Genomic DNA, 23650 nt, shown 5'->3' on the forward strand with positions numbered 1-23650 from the left:
ATTACGCCTTAAAAAAACGGCTCAAAACCATCTGCAAACATCTGCCCATTGAATTCAATGGGTCTTACGGTGTTCTGTGCAGACTTTTGACAACGGCGCGTAATGACGCCCGCCTCAAAGAAGTGCAGGAAACTTCTTGGGACGTAATTGGAGCCGTTTTTCATTGACTCCATTGAAAAACAGCTACAATTACGTCCTTAATGGACGCCGCGAAAAACGAATGCACTTGTCAAAACGTCTAAAATTCAGGAGCTGTTTTCACCTATTTGGCGTTGCCGTGTGAACATACCCTAACAGAAATCTAAAAAAAATATTGGTTCCTTGCACTTCAGTTATAGCATGCCTTCCATGTACGTCACCATGAAGCTCAAGCCTCATCTATAATACCCTCTGATCAGACATTTCACATTGTACTACATAATAATACCCAATATATTTTTTAATTACTCTCTATAGCCCCACTAAGGCTGGGGCTACAGAACATTTGGAAGTGCTGGATTTTTTTTTAGCAATGGCCTCAAGGTCGTTCACGAAGTCGCTTGTCGCAGTCATCTTGTGATTTTACGGCGACTCACACGTGGCAAGGAACCAATTTTTTGTTGCCGTGAAGCCTCGGCGTATGTTTGCAAGCGGAAGATTTGCTTCAAAAGTTTCTGCAACTGTCCCATATATTTCTGCCGAAATCTATGCACGTGCTGCAAAAACAACCCCATTCAGATGTATGGAACGGATCTTCAGTCGTAGATTTGTATGTGCAAGAAATCGGCAGCGTGTTAATATACACTGTAACTAGAACTATGATGCTAGGAGCCCGGCTCCCTGCAGTGTGTTCGGTCCGGGACTTGCGGCCGAAATACGTTCCGTCCTTTACGTACCGAACATGCTCGTGTGAATCCAGCCTTACAATCGCTCGTCCCCATACATAACCCATAAATGCTTGTGAAAGGTGCAAATGAGCGCCGATCAACGAGCTGTCACGTCAATCTTGTTAGTTTTTACAGTCCGTATAGGGCTGTGTAATAGGACCCTAATTCTTGATGAATAACAATTTAGTTACAAGACTTCTATAACGAGAATATTACCAATACACAAGAAGTCAGAATATTGCAATAATACCAACAGATGCATTGCAGGGCCCCAGTGCAAAAATCTGTACTGAATCCACACCTTGTAAGTTATGCGCAAAACAGGTCACACAACGTAGGATCTATAAACATTAGAAAAGTCACGTCTTCATTTGTATCCAGTGTTATTACATTAAAGGGATACTCCCAAAATCAACATTTGTCACATCCACAGGATAGGTAATAAGTGTCTGACCACTGGGGCCCTCACCGATTTACTGGACCGCAGTGAGAACTTTAAGGGTATGTTCACACTGGGCAGATACACGCCAGATTTTCCGCAGTGGAAAATCCGCAGTGTATTACAGTAGCACTAAAGTGAATGAGATTTGAACAAATCCTGCAGAATCGTTGCACTTTTGTTGACTTTTTTCCTATTGAATTCAATGGGGAGGTGATAGCCGCGGCAGATGGCAAATGTTGCGTTTTTTGCGGCAGAAAAGCTGTGATACCGCCGCAAAAATAGCAAATTAATTTAAAAAGGCTAAATCCAGCCTACTGTGATGATGTTTCATCCCATGTGATTGCTGCAGCCAATCACAAACTGTAGTTGCCGCATGGGCTGCTGCGCTGTCACTGGAGGCCGGGCTGCTCAGAGAACAGAGGGATGCGTCAAGATGGCAACGCCAGTGAAGAGAAGTATTGACCTTTTTTTTTCCAGCAGCAGTGATTTGGGCCGAAAATCTGTACACAAATTGGGTTTTTTTCCGGCCGCGAATTCCCTGCGGGTTCTAGGTCGGTTGCTCTGCATACTTCAGCTTATCCGCACAGTGTGAACATCAGAGCAGTGCCGCTCCCTTCACAGTCTATGAGGCTGACGGAAACAGCCAAGTACAGCAGTCCACTGTTTCGGTCAGCCCCATAATCATTGAATAGAGCGGCAGGGCGCATGCTCATCCTCCGCTACATTCAAGCTCCATCTCCCTACAAGGGGTGCAGCGAGAGGGGGGGGGGTCAGGACCCCTATCCTAGTGATTGGTTAGTATAATTATTGATTCTGGGAATACCCCTTTAATGTGCAGTTATCCTAATATTATATAACACCACACAACTCACTCAAGTACCAAAGCCTCGGAGTGATGGCATTCCCTATAGCTGTGCCGCTGAATACAAAAAGGTCATTAAAAGGTTATAGCGCTAATGATTGTGGGGGTCATGTATAGAAAAAATTTGCACAATGTCAAGTATAATATATATGTTGGAGTGGTCCTGACTTGAAGCCCATTGACGTGGCTGTGGCAGGACCATAAACAGGCAGATCATGCTGGAAAGCCCTCCAATATGGCTGAAATAAAGACCGGTCCATGTTCGTCACCGAGGACTGTTCTAGCGGTATATGAAGCGTGCTGTGGGTCGTGGATGAACACAGGAGCCGAACGATGCAGAAAAGTGAGAAATACAGCAGCACATATCATATAGATTTGAATAATAGTATATAATACACATATAAAACATCTATAATTAATAGAAAGGGTTACGTGGACCCAGAGTCCGTTTTATTTAGAAAAAAAGCTTTGAACAAAGAGAAAACAGCACAGCAGGCAGAACCGGCAGCGATGCTCATCACGCAGGTGGAGATAAATCAGCAGCAGACCATCGGGAGGCCTGAGCTAGTCCGCCTTGGAGGTAAAATACGCATCGAATTCTGCTTTATATCAGCCTCCGTTTCCCGGAGCGTCTGCGTTAGTCACGAAGAGACAGAACTTCTCCAGCATTTGGTGCTGTCTGTTGTGGATCAGGATGTGTGGACGGATTTCTGCTATGAAAGCACTGGCAACATCGGGTTTCCACTTATGTCTCTGCAAGAAGGAAAACAATTACAATTGTGTTTGTTTGTGATTCTGTTCTAGGACGTGTTATTATATATCCCCATTTTTATTAAATGTAACAGAAGTATAACATGATTCTTGTATTCAGATCTGGTTCTTCAATTACAGAAAACTAGTAAAGATCTCAGACAAGTGACATAATAGTTTGTGGCAATAATCGAGTAAGATTTAAATGTAACCTAAATTATAGCACTCAATGCCAAGCAGCTGTATGTAAAGCTGACAAGATTTATTGTCTTTGAAAGGACATTAGACGTTTTCGTTAAGAAATACAATCTACAGGGTTACTGCTATTGACAATGCTGATCCAGGGATGTGTTCAATTGCCTGAGGGGGTCACGAAGGATTTTTTTCATTCTATAGCACATCGGTCCATATCATTCAGAGGTAAATTTTCTTTCCTTTGGATCAACTATAGTGGAATTTAAAGTTTTTATGTCACTAAAACAACCCCTTTTTTAAAAGAAGCCGGGTCTGGCACCCCTAACTCTGGCAATTAGCTGGGGGGGGGGGGAGAAATGTAGCTTTACACGGCAGCCATTCAAATTAATGGCCATCCATGCATACGTAATGCATGGAACACGCAGGGTCCGCCAAAAAGGCTCTCCGTTGTGGCTCATACCCCCTCTATGATATCTATATGACGTCCGTCCTAATAGGACATATGAACAGGGTTTATCGTTGTCCGACAAACTCTTTAATGGACTTAAGTCCATTAACACCTTAAAGGGGTTATCTAACGGCTGGTAAAAAAAACAGAAGTTCAAAACACGTGTAAACACCATTCGGGCTTATTTACACGAGCGTGTGCGTTTTGCGCACGCAAAAATTGCGGCGTTTTGCGTGCGCTAAAAGCACTTAGCAGCTCCATGTGTCATCACCATATAATGCGCAGCTGCGTGCTTTTCGCGCAGCCACCATCATGATGACACTCCGTTTGGATGTTTGTTTTCATTCATCCTTTTCAGTGCTGTTGCGCGAATCACGCTCGTCCCACGGAAGTGCTTCCGTGTGGTGCGCGTGATTTTCACGCACCCATTGACTTCAAAGGGTGCGTGATACGTGAACAGCGCACAAATATAGGACCTGTCGTGAGTTTTTTTCAGCGGACTCACGCTGCGTAAAACTCACGCACCTGTCTGCACGGCCCCATAGACTAATATAGGTTCGTATAACACGCTCGTGTAAATGAGCCCTCAACCATATTTCCAAGTATAATTTTAGAGAAAAAGTTGAATATTTCATTACATACCCATTCCCGATATGACGCCCGAGCTGCTGGTTTACGTCCTTGTGCTGTGGCAGCACTACAACTCCCGACATCCACCTCTTTCCCACCCACCCCACCTCTGTAGTATAGCAGTTCCGCATCCGAAAGCAGAAACTGCACACAACGGAGGAGATAGCTGCAGTAATAAAAAAAAAAACGTTCATCTCTCCATGTTCTTTATAAAAAGTTCGAAAAATCCTCTTAAGTTTTTATGTACTAATAGTGTCCCAAGTTTATCTGCCCCCTATCATATATAAATATATATAAAAAAAGAATAAAAAATATACAAAAATTATATCGTTTTCTAAAAATCAAAACGGTGTATATATTTGACGTTCCATATTTCATGAGGCATTCGGGGTGCATGCGAAATATTGTCATTACATCCACTCCTAATATGTCTCCAATGCAAGTAAGGCCTTATTTACACGAACGTGTCCGTTTTGCGCGCGCAAAGTGTGGCATGAGTATTTTGGTGAGTGCCTGCGCGATTTCCGCGCATATGGCATCATTATGACACTGTTTTTATGTTTACAAACATAAAAGCAGGAGATGCTTGTCTTTTTTCATTCATTTATTTTACTACTGTAGCGCGAATCACGCGCGGCAAGCGGAAGTGCTTCCGTGCGCGATTTTCACGCACCCATTGACTTCAATGGCTGCGTGATGCGCGAAAAAACGGGCACGTATAGGACATGTCGTGAGTTTTATGCAACGCACATACGCTGCGTGAAAATCACGGACTGTCTGAACGGCCCCATTCACTAACATAGGTCCGTGCAACGCGCTGGATTTTCACGCGCGTATCACGGACGTAATACACATTCGTATGAATAAGGCCTAAATGTATTCTGGATTTGTAGAGGACTTTGCAGCATATTCCGTGCCGAAATCCAGACCCGCTAACATACAAAGGACAATCTGTAGGGGGCCTATGTTTAAGGCCATGTTCACACCACGTTTTTTGCCATAAGTCCAGGCACAAGTCATACTGCCAAACGAAAACCTATTCTGCTACAACTGAATGCCTATGCCGTTGGATCCTACTGCCATTTACTTCCATGATTTAAAAAACAGTATACGTCTAGATACTGTTTTTAGACCGGGCAGAAAAGTGCAACCTGGTACTTTTTTCTGTACTGCCCAAAAAAAAAATGTACCAATTGTGTACAATTTTTTTCCAATCGAAGTGAATGGCAACAAGATCCCAGCATCCAGTTGTAGCCATATATGCGTTTTTGCAGTAAAAAAAAAAACATACGCCTTAACTGCCTCGAAAAACGTGGTGTGAACCAAACCTACCTCCGATGGAAGACCTCCGACGTATTCCTCTGTATTGGCATACAGTGACAAACATTGTACTTTGACAATGCCAACGCATTCTGGCTCAGCGTATGCCAAAAGGACACTCTCTTGTCCCACGCTGGGGGCCTACGAACACGTTGGAGGTATACATTGGGGAATACTGCCGACATATACCTGCAACATAGCCAAAAATAGTATGTGAACACAGCCTTAAGGCCCTTTTATACGGGCCAACAAGAACGCTCGTTCCCGATCATTGCCCTGCGTAAACAGGGCAATGATCCCGCGATGAACGAGCAAACACTCGTTCATCAACTAAATGTATCGTTTATGCAGCCGAAAATGATTGTTGTTGGCAGCACATCTTGGTGTCTAAACAGGGAGAGGCGCTGCCCACATGATAGAAATGTATGGGGACGAGCGATCGTAGTCACGAGTGCTCGTCCCTTGACATAGCTCCTTGTGAAAAGAGCAAACGAGCGCTGATCAACGAGCTGTCTCGCTGATCGGCACTCGTTTAGGTAATGGGACCCTCGTACGAAGTGAAGAACTCCAGATGTCTCTGACATACAAAAAAACATTTTTGGAGAATGTAAGACCTATGCTTCTACGTGAATGTACAGTGGCATACGCCAGTGCATTACGTATGAAGTATACGAGAGTGTGGTCTATCGCTTTATGGCAGCGCTGTTGTTATTCCTATACGCTTCTACTCGACCAAAATGTTTTACATTTGTGTAGGTCAATTTGGACCAAATCATTGTCACGGTATATTGTCTGCACGTCAACTTACGGACAATGAAAACCTGTGTATTTGCATGCATTTTTGACTAATTCTTAATAAATTACAATTATGTTTTACAGTACTTTGAAGAAGATATAGAAGAAGCGGAGATAGAAATATCTGAAGAAGAGGCTTTTTTTAATGTAAGTATAAAGTATAAAAAGTGGCATCTTTTCATAATTAAAAACAGAAATAATAATGTTACAATATTAAATAATACCATCTCTTACAGACAACTAGTGAGGAAGACGAGGATGAAGACAATGTAACACCCCCAGGGAAAAACTTCCCGGTAAGAAAATAACAATCTTTTAAAACAATGTTTTTGGAATGTGGTAATAATTAAACGTCACGAAAAACGGCTGAAAAATCGGAAGCAGAACGCCTTCAAACATCTGCCCGTTGATTTCAAACGGCCGCGTAAAAAAAACGCCTGTGAAAAAGAAGCGCATGTCACTTCTTGAGTCGTTTTTCATTGACTCTATAGAAAAACAGCTCCAAAAACGGCCGTAAAAAAAAAACGCTGCGAAAAGCGAGAGTTGCTAAAAAAAACGGCTGAAAATCAGGAACTGTTTTCCCTGGAAAAATGTCAACACTTTTTTTTTTCTCTCTGACGTGTGCCATGGTGGAGGCAGAGTTTTTTCTTTTTATGTTAGACATTGGTCACAAAAATAAATATTATAGTTCTCGTTGCTTTTATTATTTTTTTTTTCATATTCAAAGTTTTTATTGGTTTTGAAACAAACAAGTATAAAACACATTTGGAGGAAAGGCGATGAAAATAAAATAACAAGGGCGGGCAAAGCCCAGACAAGAGGGTGGGCATCACATCCCATGACTAACGGCGGTATACATCAGCAGCAAGTGTAAACATAGTGAACAGGAGCATTGCATAAATAGGAGACCGAACCGTTCGGTCTCCTACATAACATAAAGTATAACTGCATCCTATAAGCGCTATCACAGGGAGCGAGGCACCCCACACACTTAGACAAGACAAGGGAGAAATAGAAGGGAGACAAACAGGGCAAAGGAGGGATATGGTAAGGCTCAAGTCATGGCCAGCCTGGACTCAATCTCCGGACTATTAGGAGAAAGAAGCAGCGAGAGCACCTGGTCGAGACATGGTTGGAGAGCGCAAAAACCACACAGAACCTCAAGTGCTACCACCTCCGGTGAAAGCACATAGGAAGGGGAGGGGGAGTTACGGCCCAGGTCGCAACGTTCAAATATGTGGGAGAAGAGAGGAATGTAATCCAATGAGACCATGTAGACGTGTATCGTGGAGAATGTGCCAGCAGCTGTTCCATTCTCTGTATCAGGGCAACCTCCTGGAACCACTCATCCAGCATTGGGGGGGGACCACCGTTTTCCACCTGCGTAGGATAACCGATTTTGCAGCCTGAAGTAGGTGTCTAGTTAGGGATAGTTTATAAACGGGTAGTGGCATAGGGAGCATGAATAGTAGAGCCGCCTTAGGAGAATTGGGGGCCAAGACCCCGGTGACTTCTAATATGATACTAAGTACCGTATCCCAAAAGCTCCGCAAGGAGGGGCAACTCCACCAAATGTGAGACATGGAACCACCCGCAGCGCCAACAATTATCTGGCACAGACGGGTACCAGTTATGAAGGGCAGTTGGGACCTGATACCACCTTGACACTATTTTATAACTATTTTCCTGAGCCCGTGTGGCTATAGAGGCTTTTTGGGAAAGGAGAAAACACCAATTCCATTGTACGTCAGTGAATGTTTTTGTCCAAGTCTTTTTCCTAAGCCTTGCAGAAGGGTGTTGATATCTTTTGGAGAGCAGTAGTTTGTATAATGCAGAGATTGTGTGTGTAGGGGGCAGGGTAGAAACACATAGGCGTTCATATTCAGTTAGTGTGCGATGGAGGTGTACATGACGATTGGTTACACTATAAAAATGTTGTAGTTGGGCATATTCAAACATGTGGCGAGTTGAGGGCGCATCAGTTGGAAAGATTGTGGTTAACGGGAGTAGAGAGGAGTTGGAAAGGACTGGAGTAAAGTACATGGGATTAGAGGATGTCCTGCCTAAGAAGGAGTGTCGAGCCTGACCTGCAGGAAATGCTGGGTTGTCCGTAACAGGGTTTAATGGACCCAGCGGGTCTATGAGTGAACCGCCCACCCCAGAAGAACGTAATGCCGTTGCTTTTATTTTATCTTGGCAAACCTATAGGAAAGTGCGGTCAGTTGGGCTTGACTAGACACAACAAAAGGGTATGCCTGCGTCTACCATCCAAATTTAGGCCAACAGGAGACTTTTTTGCCCATTGTATGCATTATGGGGGCCTATAGCTTTCTTTGTTGTATGTATATAGAACGATAACCGAGGCATAAGCCAAGTCTTTTTTTTTTTTTTTTTTATAAACCTCACTTGTACTTTTTATTTTTGGAAAATAATATTGTAAGTTACCTATCCATGTTCCGCACGCAATTATTTTTATTTATACACCTTGAATAAAATAATGTCAAAATATATATAAGGTCAATACACCTATCTCTATTTTTCCCCGTTACTGTAAGTAGAACAAGTGGCCATCAAGATTAACAATAGGAAGAAAGGTTTCTACCAAATAAAGGAAGGGTGTTCCTTACCCTGAAAGCATTCTAAGACTATGTTCACGTCACGTTTTTGGCCTACGTTTGACACATACATCGGGAAAAGCTCCAGATCTATACGTTAAACGTAGGCTGACAAACGCCTAAGAGTGCAATCCGTCAACCATGGGCTATAATAGTATCTGCTTAACGGAAACGTCATAAAAAGCTATTGAGAAGCTCATGATGTATCTGTTTAACAGATGTCATACAAAAAAACGTATGTACGTTTTTTTACTGGACTCTGCGGGATGCAATAGCCTAGTCTACTACTCTATTCATACTTATTTTTTGCGGTATATTATAGTATTCCAGCCAGACGGAGGCCAAAAGGACGCCAGAAAACTGGAATTCAAACCTTGTTAAATTCCCCCCATTGCATTTTATGTCAAGCGTTTTGTTTTTTCCCCCCGTTACTGTAGATCCATTTTGCAGGACATTTATAAAAAAAATTATGTTTATGATATGCAAGACACTGGATCATTTTGTGTGACAAAAGAAGCAACTAAATGGATAGGTGATAAATGTCTGATCGGTGGGGGTCCGACCGCTGGGACCCCCACTGATCAAGAGAATGGGCTTACCTTGCCGTTTCCAGGAGACCCATAGGAATGGAGCGGTAGTGTGCATGCTCGGCCACCGCTCCATTCGTTCCTATAGGGCTGCCGAAGATGGTGTAGCGAGCATGCACACTACCGCTCCATTCCTATGGGGCTCCAAGAAACGGCATGTTAAGCCCGATCTCGTGATCAGTGGGGGTCCCATCGGTCAGACCCCCACCGATCAGATATTTATCACCATCAATAATGTTGTTTTGTTTAGTCAGTTTTTATATATTGTTTCTTTAGGCCCCCTCATTCTTGCTCTCCAGACTCAGAGAGGCAATTGACGCTGAAAATTGTGTGAATCCTTGGTGTTTCCAAAATGATCCAAAATGGGGACCAAATGAGGTTCGTCCCTCTCCAACACCGGACACCGAAGGCAGATTAAAAAATAATAAGTGGTGTCAATGCTGCAGTTGCAAGGAAATGTCAACGGTCGAGGAGAGCACATGCTGCAAGGAATACCCTGCAATGGAAAGGTTTCCCGAAGAAAGAAGTTGTGTTACGGAACAGGCACAATTTAATCACAAGGTCTTATCCCGCGAGAATTTGGTCTGTCTACTTATGTTTTCGACAGATTTTACCCAGAGAAAATTTGATCATAATCCTCATAGGTTGGTTTTTGTCAAACAATTTACTTTTTTTAAAATTTCTGTTAGGCCTCGTTCACACAGAGGTTTTTGACCAGCAGAAAAATCTGCCTCAAAATTCCTTTCATTTTGAATTGCCAGTGTTGTTTGCTGCTTTGTTTATTGTGACTTATTTGCCCACGTTTTTTTTAGCCGCTGAAGCGAAGGCAAAAGCCGTCACAAAAAACACACAGCAGGTTTATTCTGCCTTCCATTGATTTTAATACGAGGTCAGAGGGTGGAAATTGCGCGAAGAAAGCGCATGCCGCTGGGCACAAAAGAGCCTCTACCTCCCATTGAAATCAATGGGGGGGGGGGGGGCGCGATATGGCGTGGGCTTTTTTTTTGGTGCTGATTCTGACACGGTTTCCGCATCAAGGTCAGCGCCAAAAAACTACCTGTGAACTAAACTAAAATCTGCAGATTTTGAATTGCCAGCATTTTTTCACGATTTTTGTAGCCCTTTTCGCCCGCGTTTTTTAGCGGTTGAATCTAATGCAAAGACCGCAGGCAAAAACCGCCGCAAAAGACGCTCAAAATGAGTTTTTTCTGCTTCCCATTGACTTCAACGGGAGGTCAGAGGCGGAAACCGCTCAAAAAAAGAGGAGGCCCTTTTTTTACCCCACAAGTGGCCAAGATCCACCCGGGAAAACAAAGCCTCTGCCTCCCATTGAAATCAATGGGGGCGATTTGGGGCGTTTCTTGGCACTAATTCCGAATATGCACCAAAAACCGCAGTGTGAACTATCCCTAATCCACAACAGAAACATTGCTAATTGTATGTATGTATGTATGTATGTATGTATATGTGTATATAATTTATTTTTTTTCCCAACATATTATTTTAGATTTTTTTATAAAAATGCAATGCATGTCGATCAAAAATAAAATTGATTAATCTTCCATTTGTAAATTTTTGTTTTTTCTTTTTAGACATCTGCGTATGGCGGCCTACCGTTCTTTTTCAAATACGATTTATGGATTTCTAGGAAAAAGACATAAATTTCCCATACCTTCATGTGTCATAAATAAAATTAGAGACACCTTTCCTGATCCTGAACGAAGATACACTGGATTTAAATAGTAAACCAAAGCAATACTGCCCAGTTTTTTAAATTTCTGAAACTTATTTATTTTTGCATTTTTTTACCTGTAGGATCCATGTTAAAAGGAACCAAAAATATATTCAAAATACCTGAATATTATTTACATTTTGATGAAAATATGTTGCATTAAATTTCGAGCAGTTGAAATATTTTTTATGTATTTACTATGTTGTATTTTTGAATAAAGTTCTATTATGAATGTTGTTTTGTATTTTTTTGTCATACGTGAGCATTATAATTGAATTTCTGCATTAATGACTTAGTCTATATGGTTTGATCAAGAACACGCATAACGTTTTTAAAATAAAAAATAACAGTTAAATATCAAATAAAAAAAAGTTGGAAAAATAAAGTGAATCCCTTATCGACATTTGACGTAACTGTAAGTCATAGTCGGTAGGGGGAGGGTATAGAGCTGGCCCACGGGCTGAGCCTGATCCTTACGCCACCGCCGTCAGTGGTATATTACAGCTGATATCCCGTCCCTTAGTGCGAGGTAGGAGATCTCTTACATCCTGGATGTTGAACCATCCATAAAAGTCTGATTGATCACATTATAACATTTTACACTGCAGGGTGAACGGAGTAAAAAAAAAATGAAACGCCAGAATTGCTGTTTTTTGCTCTCCAAAAAAAAAAATATAGACTTAAAAGTGATCAAAAAGTCGAATGTACCTAAAAAATGGTACCAATAAAAACAAATAGAAATAATAAACCTTCACACTGATCCTTTGATAGAAAAATAAAACGTTATGGCTCTCAGAATGGGACGACACAAAATAAATTTGGTTTTTAACAAATTGATGTTTTTTTTAAAAGTAGTAAATCATCAAAAAATTTCATAATTTTGATATTGCCGTCATCGTATCGACAAGCAGAAAAAAGTTAACATTATGTTTTTACCGCATGGCCGTGAAAACAAAGCCCAAAAAACAATGGAGGAATCGCACTTTGTTTTTTTCTATTCCACTCCACAAAGAATTTCTTTCTGTTTTTCAGTACATTATGTGGTACAATAAATGGTGCCATTAAAAACTTCAACCCCCTCCTGCAAAAAACAATCCCCCGTACGGCTGTCAACAAAAAATAAAAAAGGTTATGACTTTTGGAAGACGTGAAGAAAAAAAAACAATGTAAAAACATAAAATGGGCTGCCTAATATTGTGTACATCCCCTCGTGCCACCAAAATAGCTCTGACCCATGAGGCATGGACTCCACAAGACCTCTGAAGGTTCCTGTGGTATCTGGCACCAAGACAGCAGCAACGGATCCTTTATGTCCTGTAAGTTGTGAGGTGCGGCCACTATGGATCGGACTTGTTGTTCCAGCCCCTCCCACAGATGATCGATCGGATTGAGATTTGGGCAATTTGGAGGCCAAGTCAACACCTTAAAGAGGCTCTGTCACCAGATTTTGCAACCCCTATCTGCTATTGCAGCAGATCGGCGCTGCAATGTAGATTACAGTAACGTTTTTATTTTTAAAAAACAAGCATTTTTGGCCAAGTTATGACCATTTTTGTATTTATGGAAATGAGGCTTGCAAAAGTACAACTGGGCGTGTTTAAAGTAAAAGTCCAAGTGGGCGTGTATTATGTGCGTACAACTGGGCGTGTATTATGTGCGTACATAATAGTACGTCGCAGGCGGGAAGTGGTTAAATAACTATGTATGGTTGGGGCATAATTGGCAGCTATAGTAATAAATCAAACAACAACTCCAGTCACGTGAAAATGTTTCTACCTCTTCAGACCCAGTCTCATCTATAGTGGGCGGTATGTGTGGGTGAAGCATGGAGATTCTGCTTAGTTTGTAGGTCGATAACTAAAAGCAACATCTTTTCTGAAGCGAATATATAATCAGAATGGGCCCTAATGGGTCAAATCAGGCATGTAAGGGCTAGTTCAGAGTTTTTTTTTTACGCCGTTTTTCATGCGAAAACCGCACCAAAAAACGTCCAAAATCGCCTCCCATCGGTTTCAATGGGAGCTGGAGGCGGTTTTTTCCTGCCTGCAGAAAAAACACGCGGGAAAAAAAAGCGTCATACTCTTTCTTCCCATAGTTCCGTCTTTGACCTCCAATTGAAATGAATGGAAGGCAGAGAAAGAGGTTTTTGCCCGCGGCCGAAAAACGCCGCGCAAAACGCGGCAAAGTAAGTGCAGGCAGGGCAAAATCTGCCTCAAAAATCCTGAAGGAATTTTGAGGTAGATTTTTCTGCCTGCAAAAAAACTCAGTGTGAACATACCCTAATGATTCTTGTTAGCTCTTACCTCTATTAAATAGGCAGCTACCATGGTAGCACTTCGGGAGCGACCAGCCTTACAGTGGATGTAGACGCTGTTGCCCATCTTTCTATGCCTGTGAACAAACTCTACCCCCTTCTGTAAGTGCTCGAGGGTAGGAACGCCAGTGAAGTCCACAGTGCTGAGTCTTAACTGTTCCACACCCAAACCTTTCCACTCCTGTAAAGAGAAAAGATGGAAAGGGCGACCAAATAATGTATGGAGTACAAATAAATGGGTGACTATGTAATACAAAGTCCCCCTTTCTCTATGACGTCCATATGCCGTCATAGGGCATATAGAAAGGGATTGTCGACATAAGACAACCTTAGGCTATGTTCACACAGAGTTTTTTGCAGGCGGAATTTCTGCCTCAAAATTCCATTTACGCAGCGTTTTTCACCCGCGGCCATTGAGCGCCGCGGGCATAAAACGCAGCGAAATACGCTTTCTCTGCCTCCCATTGATGTCAATGGCAGGTCAGAGGCGTAAACGCCCGAAGATAGGGCATGTCCCTTCTTTCTCTCGCGAGACGGTTTTACCGCTCGCAGGAAAAAGACGCCTCCCCCTCCCATTAAAATCAATGGGAACCATTTTCGAGCCGTTTTTGACGAGTTTTGCGGCGCGGTTTCCGCGTCAAAAAACTCTGTGTGAACATAGCCTTAAAAGGTTTTTTTGCGTTAAATATTGATGGTCTATCGTAGAATAGATCATCAGTGTATGATCTGTTGGAGACCTACCCCAGGGACCACCACTGATGAGCAGAATGCAGGGGCCCTGTCATTGTTTACACAGGCACAGCTGCTTATCTATACGTGTGGCTTGCCTGGTACTGCAGAACAACTCCATTGACTGCCCCTTTATTCTGCTGATTGGCAGGTGGTCCCGGGTGTCGAAACCACACTGATCAAACATTGATGATCTATCCTATTGCGACAATCCATTTAATTTCACCCAAAGTCAGGCTTATGATTCATTCTCATTTGCGCTAGGGTTCCGTTCCGACGGAGCTTTCCGTCGTAACAGAGACCTGACAGACACAAACGGAAACCATAGGTTTCCATTTCCAGCACCATTGTTTTCAATGGTGACGGATCCGGTGCCAATGGTTTCCGTTTGTCTCCGTTGTGCAAGGCTTACGAGGTTTTGACAGAATCAATACTGTAGTCGACTACGATATTGATTCCGTCAAAACCCTTGCACAACGGAGACAAACAGAACGAAGCCCTAGTGCAGATGTGAACGAAGCCTAAGACATGCACCTCTGCATCATTTCCATGAAGACGTCTTACAATACACACATTGATCTTTATGTACGTATTGCTTTTATATTGACGACTAGTCATGTCAACAAATTCTCTATAAGTGCAGGCCCCGGCGTTCAGAGACTGAATTTTAACATAAAGTATACTAGGAAATGAGTGCACATCAGATGTTAAGCGTACCGTTTAAAGCAGATCTGTCAGCCGAATATGCAGCCCTATGTAAAGACAGAATAGTACAGCAGGTCCGTACTTATTTTAGTCAAAAAGGCACAAAAAATGTTGTGCTGTGTGGCTAATAGAAGCACTGAAGGAACACACTGGACTCATAGTTATAAGTCCGGCATATTCACGCAACATAAACTTTCCCCCCTGCTTATATACACAGCGGGCTGTCAGTCACCGTAGACATGATAGGTGATAGGTGTTTGATTGTCAGGGGTCCCACTACTGGCATCCCCACGATTAAGAGAACTGGGGTCCCGAATGTATGGAGCGGCAGTCACGCATGCTTGCTGTGGCTCCATTTATTCTCTATTAGACTGCCGGAGATGGCCCAGCACTATACTGCATAGAGAAGGAATGGAGCGGCAGCGCGTATGCGTGACCGCCGCTCCGTTCATTAAGGGGTCTCGGAACCCCAGTTCTCTTGATTGGTGGGCGGCCGAGCAATAAAATACTTATCACCTATCCTATGGATAGGTGATAAGTTGTTGTAGTGGGATAACCCCTTTAGGCTTTGTTCACATCTGCGTCTTGGCTCCGTTCATGGGTTCCGTTGGAAACTTAATGTCAGGGGAAGCCATGAACTGAACCCTGACTGAAACGAACAAAAACCATAGGTTTTTGTTTGCATCATCATTAATTTCAATGGTGACAAATCCGGTGCAAATGGTTTCCGTTTGTCACTGTTGTTTGAGGGTTCCGTCGTTTTGACGGGAATGAATAGCGCAGTCGACTACGGTCAAAATGACGGAACCCTTAAACAACGGTGAGAAACGGAAACTATTTGCACCGGATCTGTGCCCATTGAATCCAATGATGATGCAAATGGAAACCTATGGAAATCTCAGACGTAACCCATGAACGGAGCCCTGACGCAGATGTGAACGAAGCCTTAATCTGACAGATTTGCTTTAAATATCCTGTGAAATTCCTTTACTCTGGCATCCGATATTACAGAAAGTCTTACATGCTGCCCGGCAGATAAGGTTTTCTATAGTAGAATTCATTGGAACCGGAGAACGAAGTTTCACCTGAGATGAGTGGCATAGTAGTCTTGTTTCATATTCCTCATTCATAGTGATGACCCCCCGTACGTTCTCTTCTTTAACTAACTGAAAAAAACAATCTCATTAGCCAAAATTTATGTAACACTCCCAACACATAACAAAAGATCCTCAGCCTAATATAAATGAAATGATGGGAATGATTGTTCATTGTGCAAGTCCGACACTAGTGACAGACAGTAGGACTAGTTTCTTTCCTACAGAATTGATCATTTCAGCACCATAGACTTATTTATTATCTTTTGCTGTTTATGGTTGGATCGTATAGGGGTATTCCCAGAATCACCTATCATTATAGGGGTATTCCCAGTATCACCTATCCACCGGATAGGTGATAATTGTCTGATCGTTGGGGGCCCCACCGATCATGAGAACAAGGGTCCCAAACCCTGTTTCTCCTCGCTGCTCGACTGCAGTGATGAGGAAACTGAACGTGGATGGAAACAGCGCAGTACAGCACTCGGCTGTTTTCGTCAGTCTCAAAGACAATGAATGGAGCGGTGGGCACTTGCTCGACCAACGCTTAATTCACGCTCCACCTCACTGTGGGGGGTACAGTGAGCTCCGGCACTTATGGGGGACACACTTGTGACTCCAGCACATAAAATGGACACACCCGTGGCTCCGGCACTTATGGGGGATGCACTTGTTGCTCCGGCACTGTCCCTATTCTCCAATGTAGACAGGTATAGTTTTAAGTCATTTTAAGAGGACACAATGGGGGAGATATAACAAAACTAGAGCAAAGGACAAGCGGAGTAGTTGCCCATGGCAACCAATCAGGTTGCTGATTTCATATAACAAAATGCCTTTGGAAAATGAGAGGTGAAATCTGATTGGTTACCATTGGCACTTTTCCTTTGCATTAGTTTTTATTTATCTCCTCCAATGTAAAAGGTGACTATATTCTCCTGACATCCTGAAGTTCTCTGCAGTTCAGCAGATTACTATTGTTGGACTGATTCTGATAATAACTTGTGCTAATGAATTGTTATTTATGCAATTTCCCAATTTATCTCATACAATGGCCAATGGAATAACTGTACTGGAATTAAATGAGCGAAGGAAGAAGACAACTGCGCATGCGCATTTACCCTGTCACTCATTCCCCGGAAGGGCAACGCTCCAAGGACAATAGTTTCATCGATCCTGTCATACCACTTCCGGCTGGATATTTTCTCCATGATAACGTTATACAGTAAAGTCGGGTAAAATACAACACGCGTCGCCGCCGACTGTAAAGTCATGGTTCTGGCAAAACATTAGTCGCTACCCCGGAAAACTGCAACCGCCATCTTTTTCATTGGCACTTCCGCCTCAACGCAGGATTTGCTAGTGAGTGTGACCGGAAGTAGGGTGCCGCCATGTTGTGTAAGGGCAGTGTTAAGTCGGCCATGTCTGATGCGGGAATCTACTTACTTGGAGGTTATTTAACAACATTGTCCCGGTTCGTAAGAGTAAAGTGAAACTTTATCTTTCATCTCCATGGTTCTATACAAAGCAAATGAAAATCTGGCATCTTTATTCAGTATTTTTTTGTAATTGAAATAAAAATTGTAATGTTTCAGTTTGTTTCTACTCTTCAGTTTCCTTCTGGAAACGCCCAACAAGCTGCTGTTGATGGATCTTGCCAAAACTTGTGTGAATAATTATAGTTTAAAAAAAACCTGGAACCTATAAAAATATAATTCCATAATGAAAAGTTGTAAAATATCAATTTATGATGAATCTGCAACTTTCTAATGAATGTTGTTTTAATTACTTGCCGATTTAAAGAGCTCTGCTTGCTTGCATTGAATGTAAACAGTTTAATGTAAATCTAGCAACAGACCCGGTTAAGTGCTGATCTCACCAGTCCTGAGTTCTGTTCTTGTAACGAGCCATGCAGCTGTAACAGACGTGACGATGACCGGCTCGCGGTATCTGGATGTAAGAAATGTATTGTTCCATTTGCTGACATCAAGCAGGTATATTAAAATGGTGAGAATTTGAAACAAAGTAAATTAGAAAGTGGCAGAATGATTTATTATACAATGGGTTGTCTAAGGTTAGAAAAAATAGCTGCTTCATTTCCAGAAACAGCGCCACTCCTGTAAATGGGTTGTGTCTGGTACTGCAGCTCTGCTTCATTCACTTGAATGAGGATGTTGTGCAATACCAGACATAACCCATAGATAAGAGGGGCGCTGGTTTCTGGGCTAAGAATAAACAGAACCTTTTTTTTTCTTCCTGTGCGACCCCTTTAAATGTTTTCTGTCTGTCCGCCCAATATTAAACAGGTGCGAGTCCCACTTTAATAATCACAGAACAGCACGAGATCGACACTGCTTACATACCGCTTTAAAGGTTTCTGATTTTGGACACCTGGGATTCGTGTCAGTGATTCTCTACACAATAGCTGAGTCCTCCTGAAATATGCAATTAAATGAAAGATGCGCGGCACTGACCGATAACAGACGAATCCGTCAGGACAGCGGGACTGATGGCTTTGGTGAGCACTGGCCCTGCGTGTATCAGGCACACAGGATTCAGCAATTATCAATCACTTCCAAGTCCATGAACTTCATCCTGCATCAGGACCAGATATTATAGATCTTGCGGATTCGGCTGTGACCCCAAGATACAACTTCTATGTTTTCAGGATGTATAGAAGTTTTATCTCAAAAGTAAACTTTTTTTTTTTAAATAATACTCAATTGCAAACTTGATTAAAATACAATATAGATTTATAAAGCAAATAAAATGCCTTCACAGGTTTACAAAGTCTTGACCAACTCAATAAAATGAAAACATCAAACTAACCTATACCGACCAGGCAGAGATCAGAACACCAACGTACATGATAAACGTATGGCAAAAACGTGATGTAAACAGAGCCTAAGTCTGTTTCTGTAATAAGTTTTCTAATCTTTTCTGATGGTCTTTGGGAAATGTTACAAGTATTATAAACATGAAATATTTAGTAACGGAGCCCTGACTGACACAAACAGAAACCATATTGATTTCAATGGTGACGGATCCGGTGCCAATGGTTTCCGTTTGTCTCTGTTGTGCAAGGGTTTCGTCGTTTATTGATTCCGTCAAAATGATGGAACCCTTGCACAACGGAGACAAACGGAAACCATTGGCACTGGATCCGTCGCTATTGAAATCAATATGGTTTCCGTTTGTGTCAGTCAGGGCTCCGTTCCGACGGAAAGCTAAGTCGGAACGGAGCCCTAACGCAGATGTTCGCACATCTTTCTTTTAATCCCCCTTCAAGGGTACGTCCACACACAGCGTAAACACTGCAGGATTTCCAAGTGGATTTTCTGTGTTTTTCGCGAGAGAAATCGACATGCTGCAGATTGAGAATCCGCATCGCAAGTACATTTCTGCACTTTTTTCTGCTTATTTTTTCCGCAATGGAAATCCATTGCAGAAAATCCGCAGCTTATCCACCCTGTGTGCACATATCCTCATAATGCTTCAGTAGTCTGCAACTACTGGTATAAAGCAGTCATGTGCTGATGCGGCATCTCCCTCTATTTTACTTAGACCTTGTTTACACAGTGCAATTTTGTTGCAGTTTTTGAAGCCTTAACCAAGAGTGGATCATAAAATCTTCTAATTTTTCTCTTTTTTTAATCCACTCCTGGTTGTGGCTTTCAAAACTGCACCAAAACTGCAGTGTGTGAATATACCCTTACAAATTTGATGTGATTTTTACATGGAGTCCTTTATAGATAGTGCAGTACCAGTTATGGCCACCAGGTGTCACTGCAGATTACATTTTATATGATTCCCTGACATAACTTGTACTTTACGCCGGGCAGTAATCAGACTTGCCATGCTGTTATTACATTTCAAAAGGGTTGTATCATTTGATATCCAAAACCAAATAGAGCCTCAAGTGTGTTCTGATAATAAGTTCCTGGGCTGTGGGAAATATCAAATTCCTCAAAGATGCCCTGAAAATCGGTTAGTAGAATACAGACTCAATCCCCTAGCAGATTATTGTCGGTCAGCTAATAGGACCGGCTCAATTAATAATACTTAATTAGTGAATTGTTATTTAAGCAGTACCCTAATATAGTCTTCAGTATAAGTTCAGTCCTTTGCTAGGGGATCACAACGTCTGACACTGACCAATCAGAGATGAGCAAAAATATTATTTGAGAAGTGTAAAATAAATAATTCCAATAGGAAACCACTTTTTCCTGGAATTCCCCTTTAAACTGATCCAACGTTACCCCAATTTGTTTTTGGTTGTAGGGGGTTTAATTATTAAGGGTTTAGAGATCCTATAACTGAGATACTATTGAAAATTCTTTTGTTTACGAATCTCTTAAAGAGGCTCTGTCACCAGATTATCAAATCCCTATCGCCTATTGAATGTGATCGGCGCTGCAATGTAGATAACAGTAAAGTTTTTTAGTTTTTTTTTAAAACGATCATTTTTGTCCAAGTTCTGAGCAATTTTAGATTCATGCAAATGAGCCTTTCTAATGGACAACTGGGCGTGTTTTCTCGTTTTACCAACTGGGCATTGTGAATAGATGTGTATGACGCTGACAAATCAGCATCATACACTTCTCATCGTTCCCACCCAGCTTCTTTCACTGCAGACACAGCGTGACGTCACCCACATGTCCTTCACCTTCGCGTCGGACGATAGAAGATACATCGGCTCCAGGCGTCCGAGAGGGTAATATGCTCTTCTCTAGGGAGTTCACTATGCTTACCTGCACACGGTGATGCTGCTGCAGATTCAACTGTACCCTCTCGGACGCCTGGAGCCGATGTGTCTTCTCTTGTCCGACGCAAAGGTGAAGGACCTGTGGGAGGAAGTGACGTCACAGTGTGATCTCGCGAGAACACGCTGTGTGTCTGTGCAGTGAAAGAAGCTGGGTGAGAACGATGAGAAGTGTATGACACTGATTGGTCAGCGTCATACACTTCTATTCACAACGCTCAGTTGGTAAAAACATAATACACGCCCAGTTTGTAAAACGAGAAAACACGCACAGTTGTCTATTGAAATGCTCATTTGCATAAATCTAAAATTGCTCATAACATGGGCAAAAATGATCGTTTTAAAAAAAAACAACACTTTACTGTTATCTACATTGCAGCGCCGATCACATTCAATAGGAGATAGGGATTTTATAATCTGGTGACAGAGCCTCTTTAAAGTACTACCTCTCTGTAAATGACATAGGCACAGATAGTACTGCCACTTTGTAAATGACATGGGCACAGATAGTACTGCCTCTCTGTAAAGGACATAGGCTCTAATAGTACTGTCCCTCTGTAAATGACATAGGCACAGATAGTATTTCCTCTCTGTAAATGACATAGGCACAGATAGTACTACCTCTCTGTAAATGACATAGGCACAGATAGTACTACCTCTCTGTAAATGACATAGGCACAGATAGTACTGCCTCTCTGTAAATGACATAGGCACAGATAATACTGCCTCTCTGTAAAGGACATAGGCTCTAATAGTACTGTCCCTCTGTAAATGACATAGGCACAGATACCGTAGTACTACCCCTCTGTAAATTACATAGGCACAGATAGTACTATCTCTCTGTAAATGACATAGGCACTAATAATACTACCTTTCTGTAAATGACATAGGCACTAATAATACTACCTCTCTGTAAATGACATAGGCACAGATAGTACTACCTCTCTGTAAATGACATAGGCACTAATAATACTACCTCTCTGTAAATGACATAGGCACTAATAGTACTGCCTCTCTGTGAATAACATAGGCACTAATAGTACTGCCTCTCTGTAAATGACATAGGCACTAATAGTACTGCTTCTCTGTAAATTACATAGGCACAGATAGTACTGCCTTTCTGTAAATGACATAGGCACTGATAGTACTGCCTCTCTGTTCTCCCTCAGGCTGGGTTCACACGACCATGTTACGTCCGTAATGTACGTAACGTATTTCGGCCGGAAGACCCGGACCGAACACAGTGCAGGGAGCCGGGCTCCTAGCATCATAGTGATGTACGACGCTAGGAGTCCCTGCCTCTGCGTGGAACTACTGTCCCGTACTGTAATCATGATTACAGTACGGGACAGTTGTCCTGCAGCGAGGCAGGGACTCCTAGCATCGTACATCCCTATGATGCTAGGAGCCCGGCTCCCTGCACTGTGTTCGGTCCGGGTCTTCCGGCCGAAATACGTTCCGTACATTACGGACGTAACATGGTCGTGTGAACCCAGCCTCACGGTCTCTCCCATTTAAATGGTATAGTCACAGATAGCACTGTCTCTTTGTTTCTCCCTTTTACAGCTAAAGCTCCACTGTGACTTCTAGTTGCCCACTAGTCACAGTAGAACTGCGACATTACTGCAACTGGCACGCAACCGCAATGGTTTCTTATGGGGAAAAAGTTACCCAACAATCGCAGAAATCGTCGCAAGTTGCGTGTGACTTTTTATTTTACAGAGAAACATTGATGCCAATCGTGACTCGTGGCCTTCGCTGTAAGATCAATGCCTAAATAATGTAGGCACAGACAGAACTGCCTCCCTTTTGCTATATGTAAATTATGTAGGCATAGATTGTTCTGCCTCACTATAAATGATGTAGACACATGTAGTACTGCCACCCTGTCTCCCCATGTAAATGCTGTAAGCACAGATAGTACTGCCACCCAGTGGCAGCTTAAGTAGGCTATAGGTCCTGGGCTGCTACCCAAACCTAGGCTCCCACTTCTCCACTGCCACCCTGCTGCACCGTAACTATTTTGACACTACCTTTTTGTGCAAGCATTAACAAATAGGTGTTACGATTCCCCTTCTCAAAGGGCTGTGTCCCTACATACTAACAGTCTCCTGCCATCGCTGACAGTATCACACTGTGCAGGAACATATCCTCCTGACAAGGATAATGGTAACGCCCATTTGTCTATCAGTCCTGGACTGCACAAAGACTTTTTGTGAAATGCAAGGATTTTCTATAATAAACATATCAGGAGAGGTGACAGATACTCTATAAATCCAGTGACTCACAGGTGACGTCTTCTCAGATTCTAGTAATTTTTTTCCTATTTTCTAATCCATCCGGTCCAGACCTCATAACAACTTCTCCAGGCCACGCCCCATTTCTGCAGAATTTACCACTCAGGTGTCTTCGGCTCCTCATTTTTCCAACATTTCCACCCCTGTAAACAAAGATAAAATTCTCATGGTGCCACACACTGTGCCCCTAAATAAAATAATAACCATACACAGCGTACCTGAATAAAATAGTACAAAACACTGTGCCCCTGAATATAATTGTGCCAAACAGTGTACAGTAAAGCACCACATACACAGTGCCCCCTGTAGATAGCGCCACCCAATGGCATAACTACCGCTTTAGCAGCCATAGCGGCTGCTACAGGGCCCGCGGCATGAGGGGGCCCCGACCCATGGCCGGAGACTCCGCTAGCAGCCGCTACGGCTGCTACAGCACGACGCCACTGAAAAATACGGCAGAGCAGGGAGGTATCTCCCCGCTCTGCCATTAAAGGGGTTGTTCCTACAAAA

General features: G+C 42.6%; 2 protein-coding genes across 2 annotated transcripts in view; one reads left to right on the plus strand and one right to left on the minus strand.

Moving 5' to 3' along the window:
- Positions 1-11306, plus strand: part of KBTBD4 (kelch repeat and BTB domain containing 4) — a 23208-nt gene extending 11902 nt beyond the window's left edge. The window contains exons 4-7 of the mRNA XM_075837808.1: positions 6393-6455; positions 6545-6604; positions 9787-10154; positions 11103-11306. Of these exons, the coding sequence (XP_075693923.1) occupies positions 6393-6455; positions 6545-6604; positions 9787-10154; positions 11103-11253 (642 nt within the window). The 3' untranslated portion in view covers positions 11254-11306. The remainder of the gene's footprint in view (positions 1-6392; positions 6456-6544; positions 6605-9786; positions 10155-11102) is intronic.
- On the minus strand, positions 2586-17440 carry PTPMT1 (protein tyrosine phosphatase mitochondrial 1). The gene is made up of 4 exons (XM_075837810.1): positions 17203-17440; positions 16076-16156; positions 13546-13737; positions 2586-2923 (listed from the first exon to the last, which is right to left on the minus strand). The coding sequence occupies exons 1-4, from the start codon at positions 17353-17355 to the stop codon at positions 2780-2782; spliced, it is 570 nt and encodes a 189-aa protein (XP_075693925.1). The 5' UTR covers positions 17356-17440; the 3' UTR covers positions 2586-2779.
- Positions 17441-23650: the final 6210 nt, after the last annotated feature.

The sequence above is a fragment of the Rhinoderma darwinii genome, chromosome 9 (genome assembly GCF_050947455.1).
Source record: "Rhinoderma darwinii isolate aRhiDar2 chromosome 9, aRhiDar2.hap1, whole genome shotgun sequence".
Classification (NCBI taxonomy): domain Eukaryota; kingdom Metazoa; phylum Chordata; class Amphibia; order Anura; family Rhinodermatidae; genus Rhinoderma; species Rhinoderma darwinii.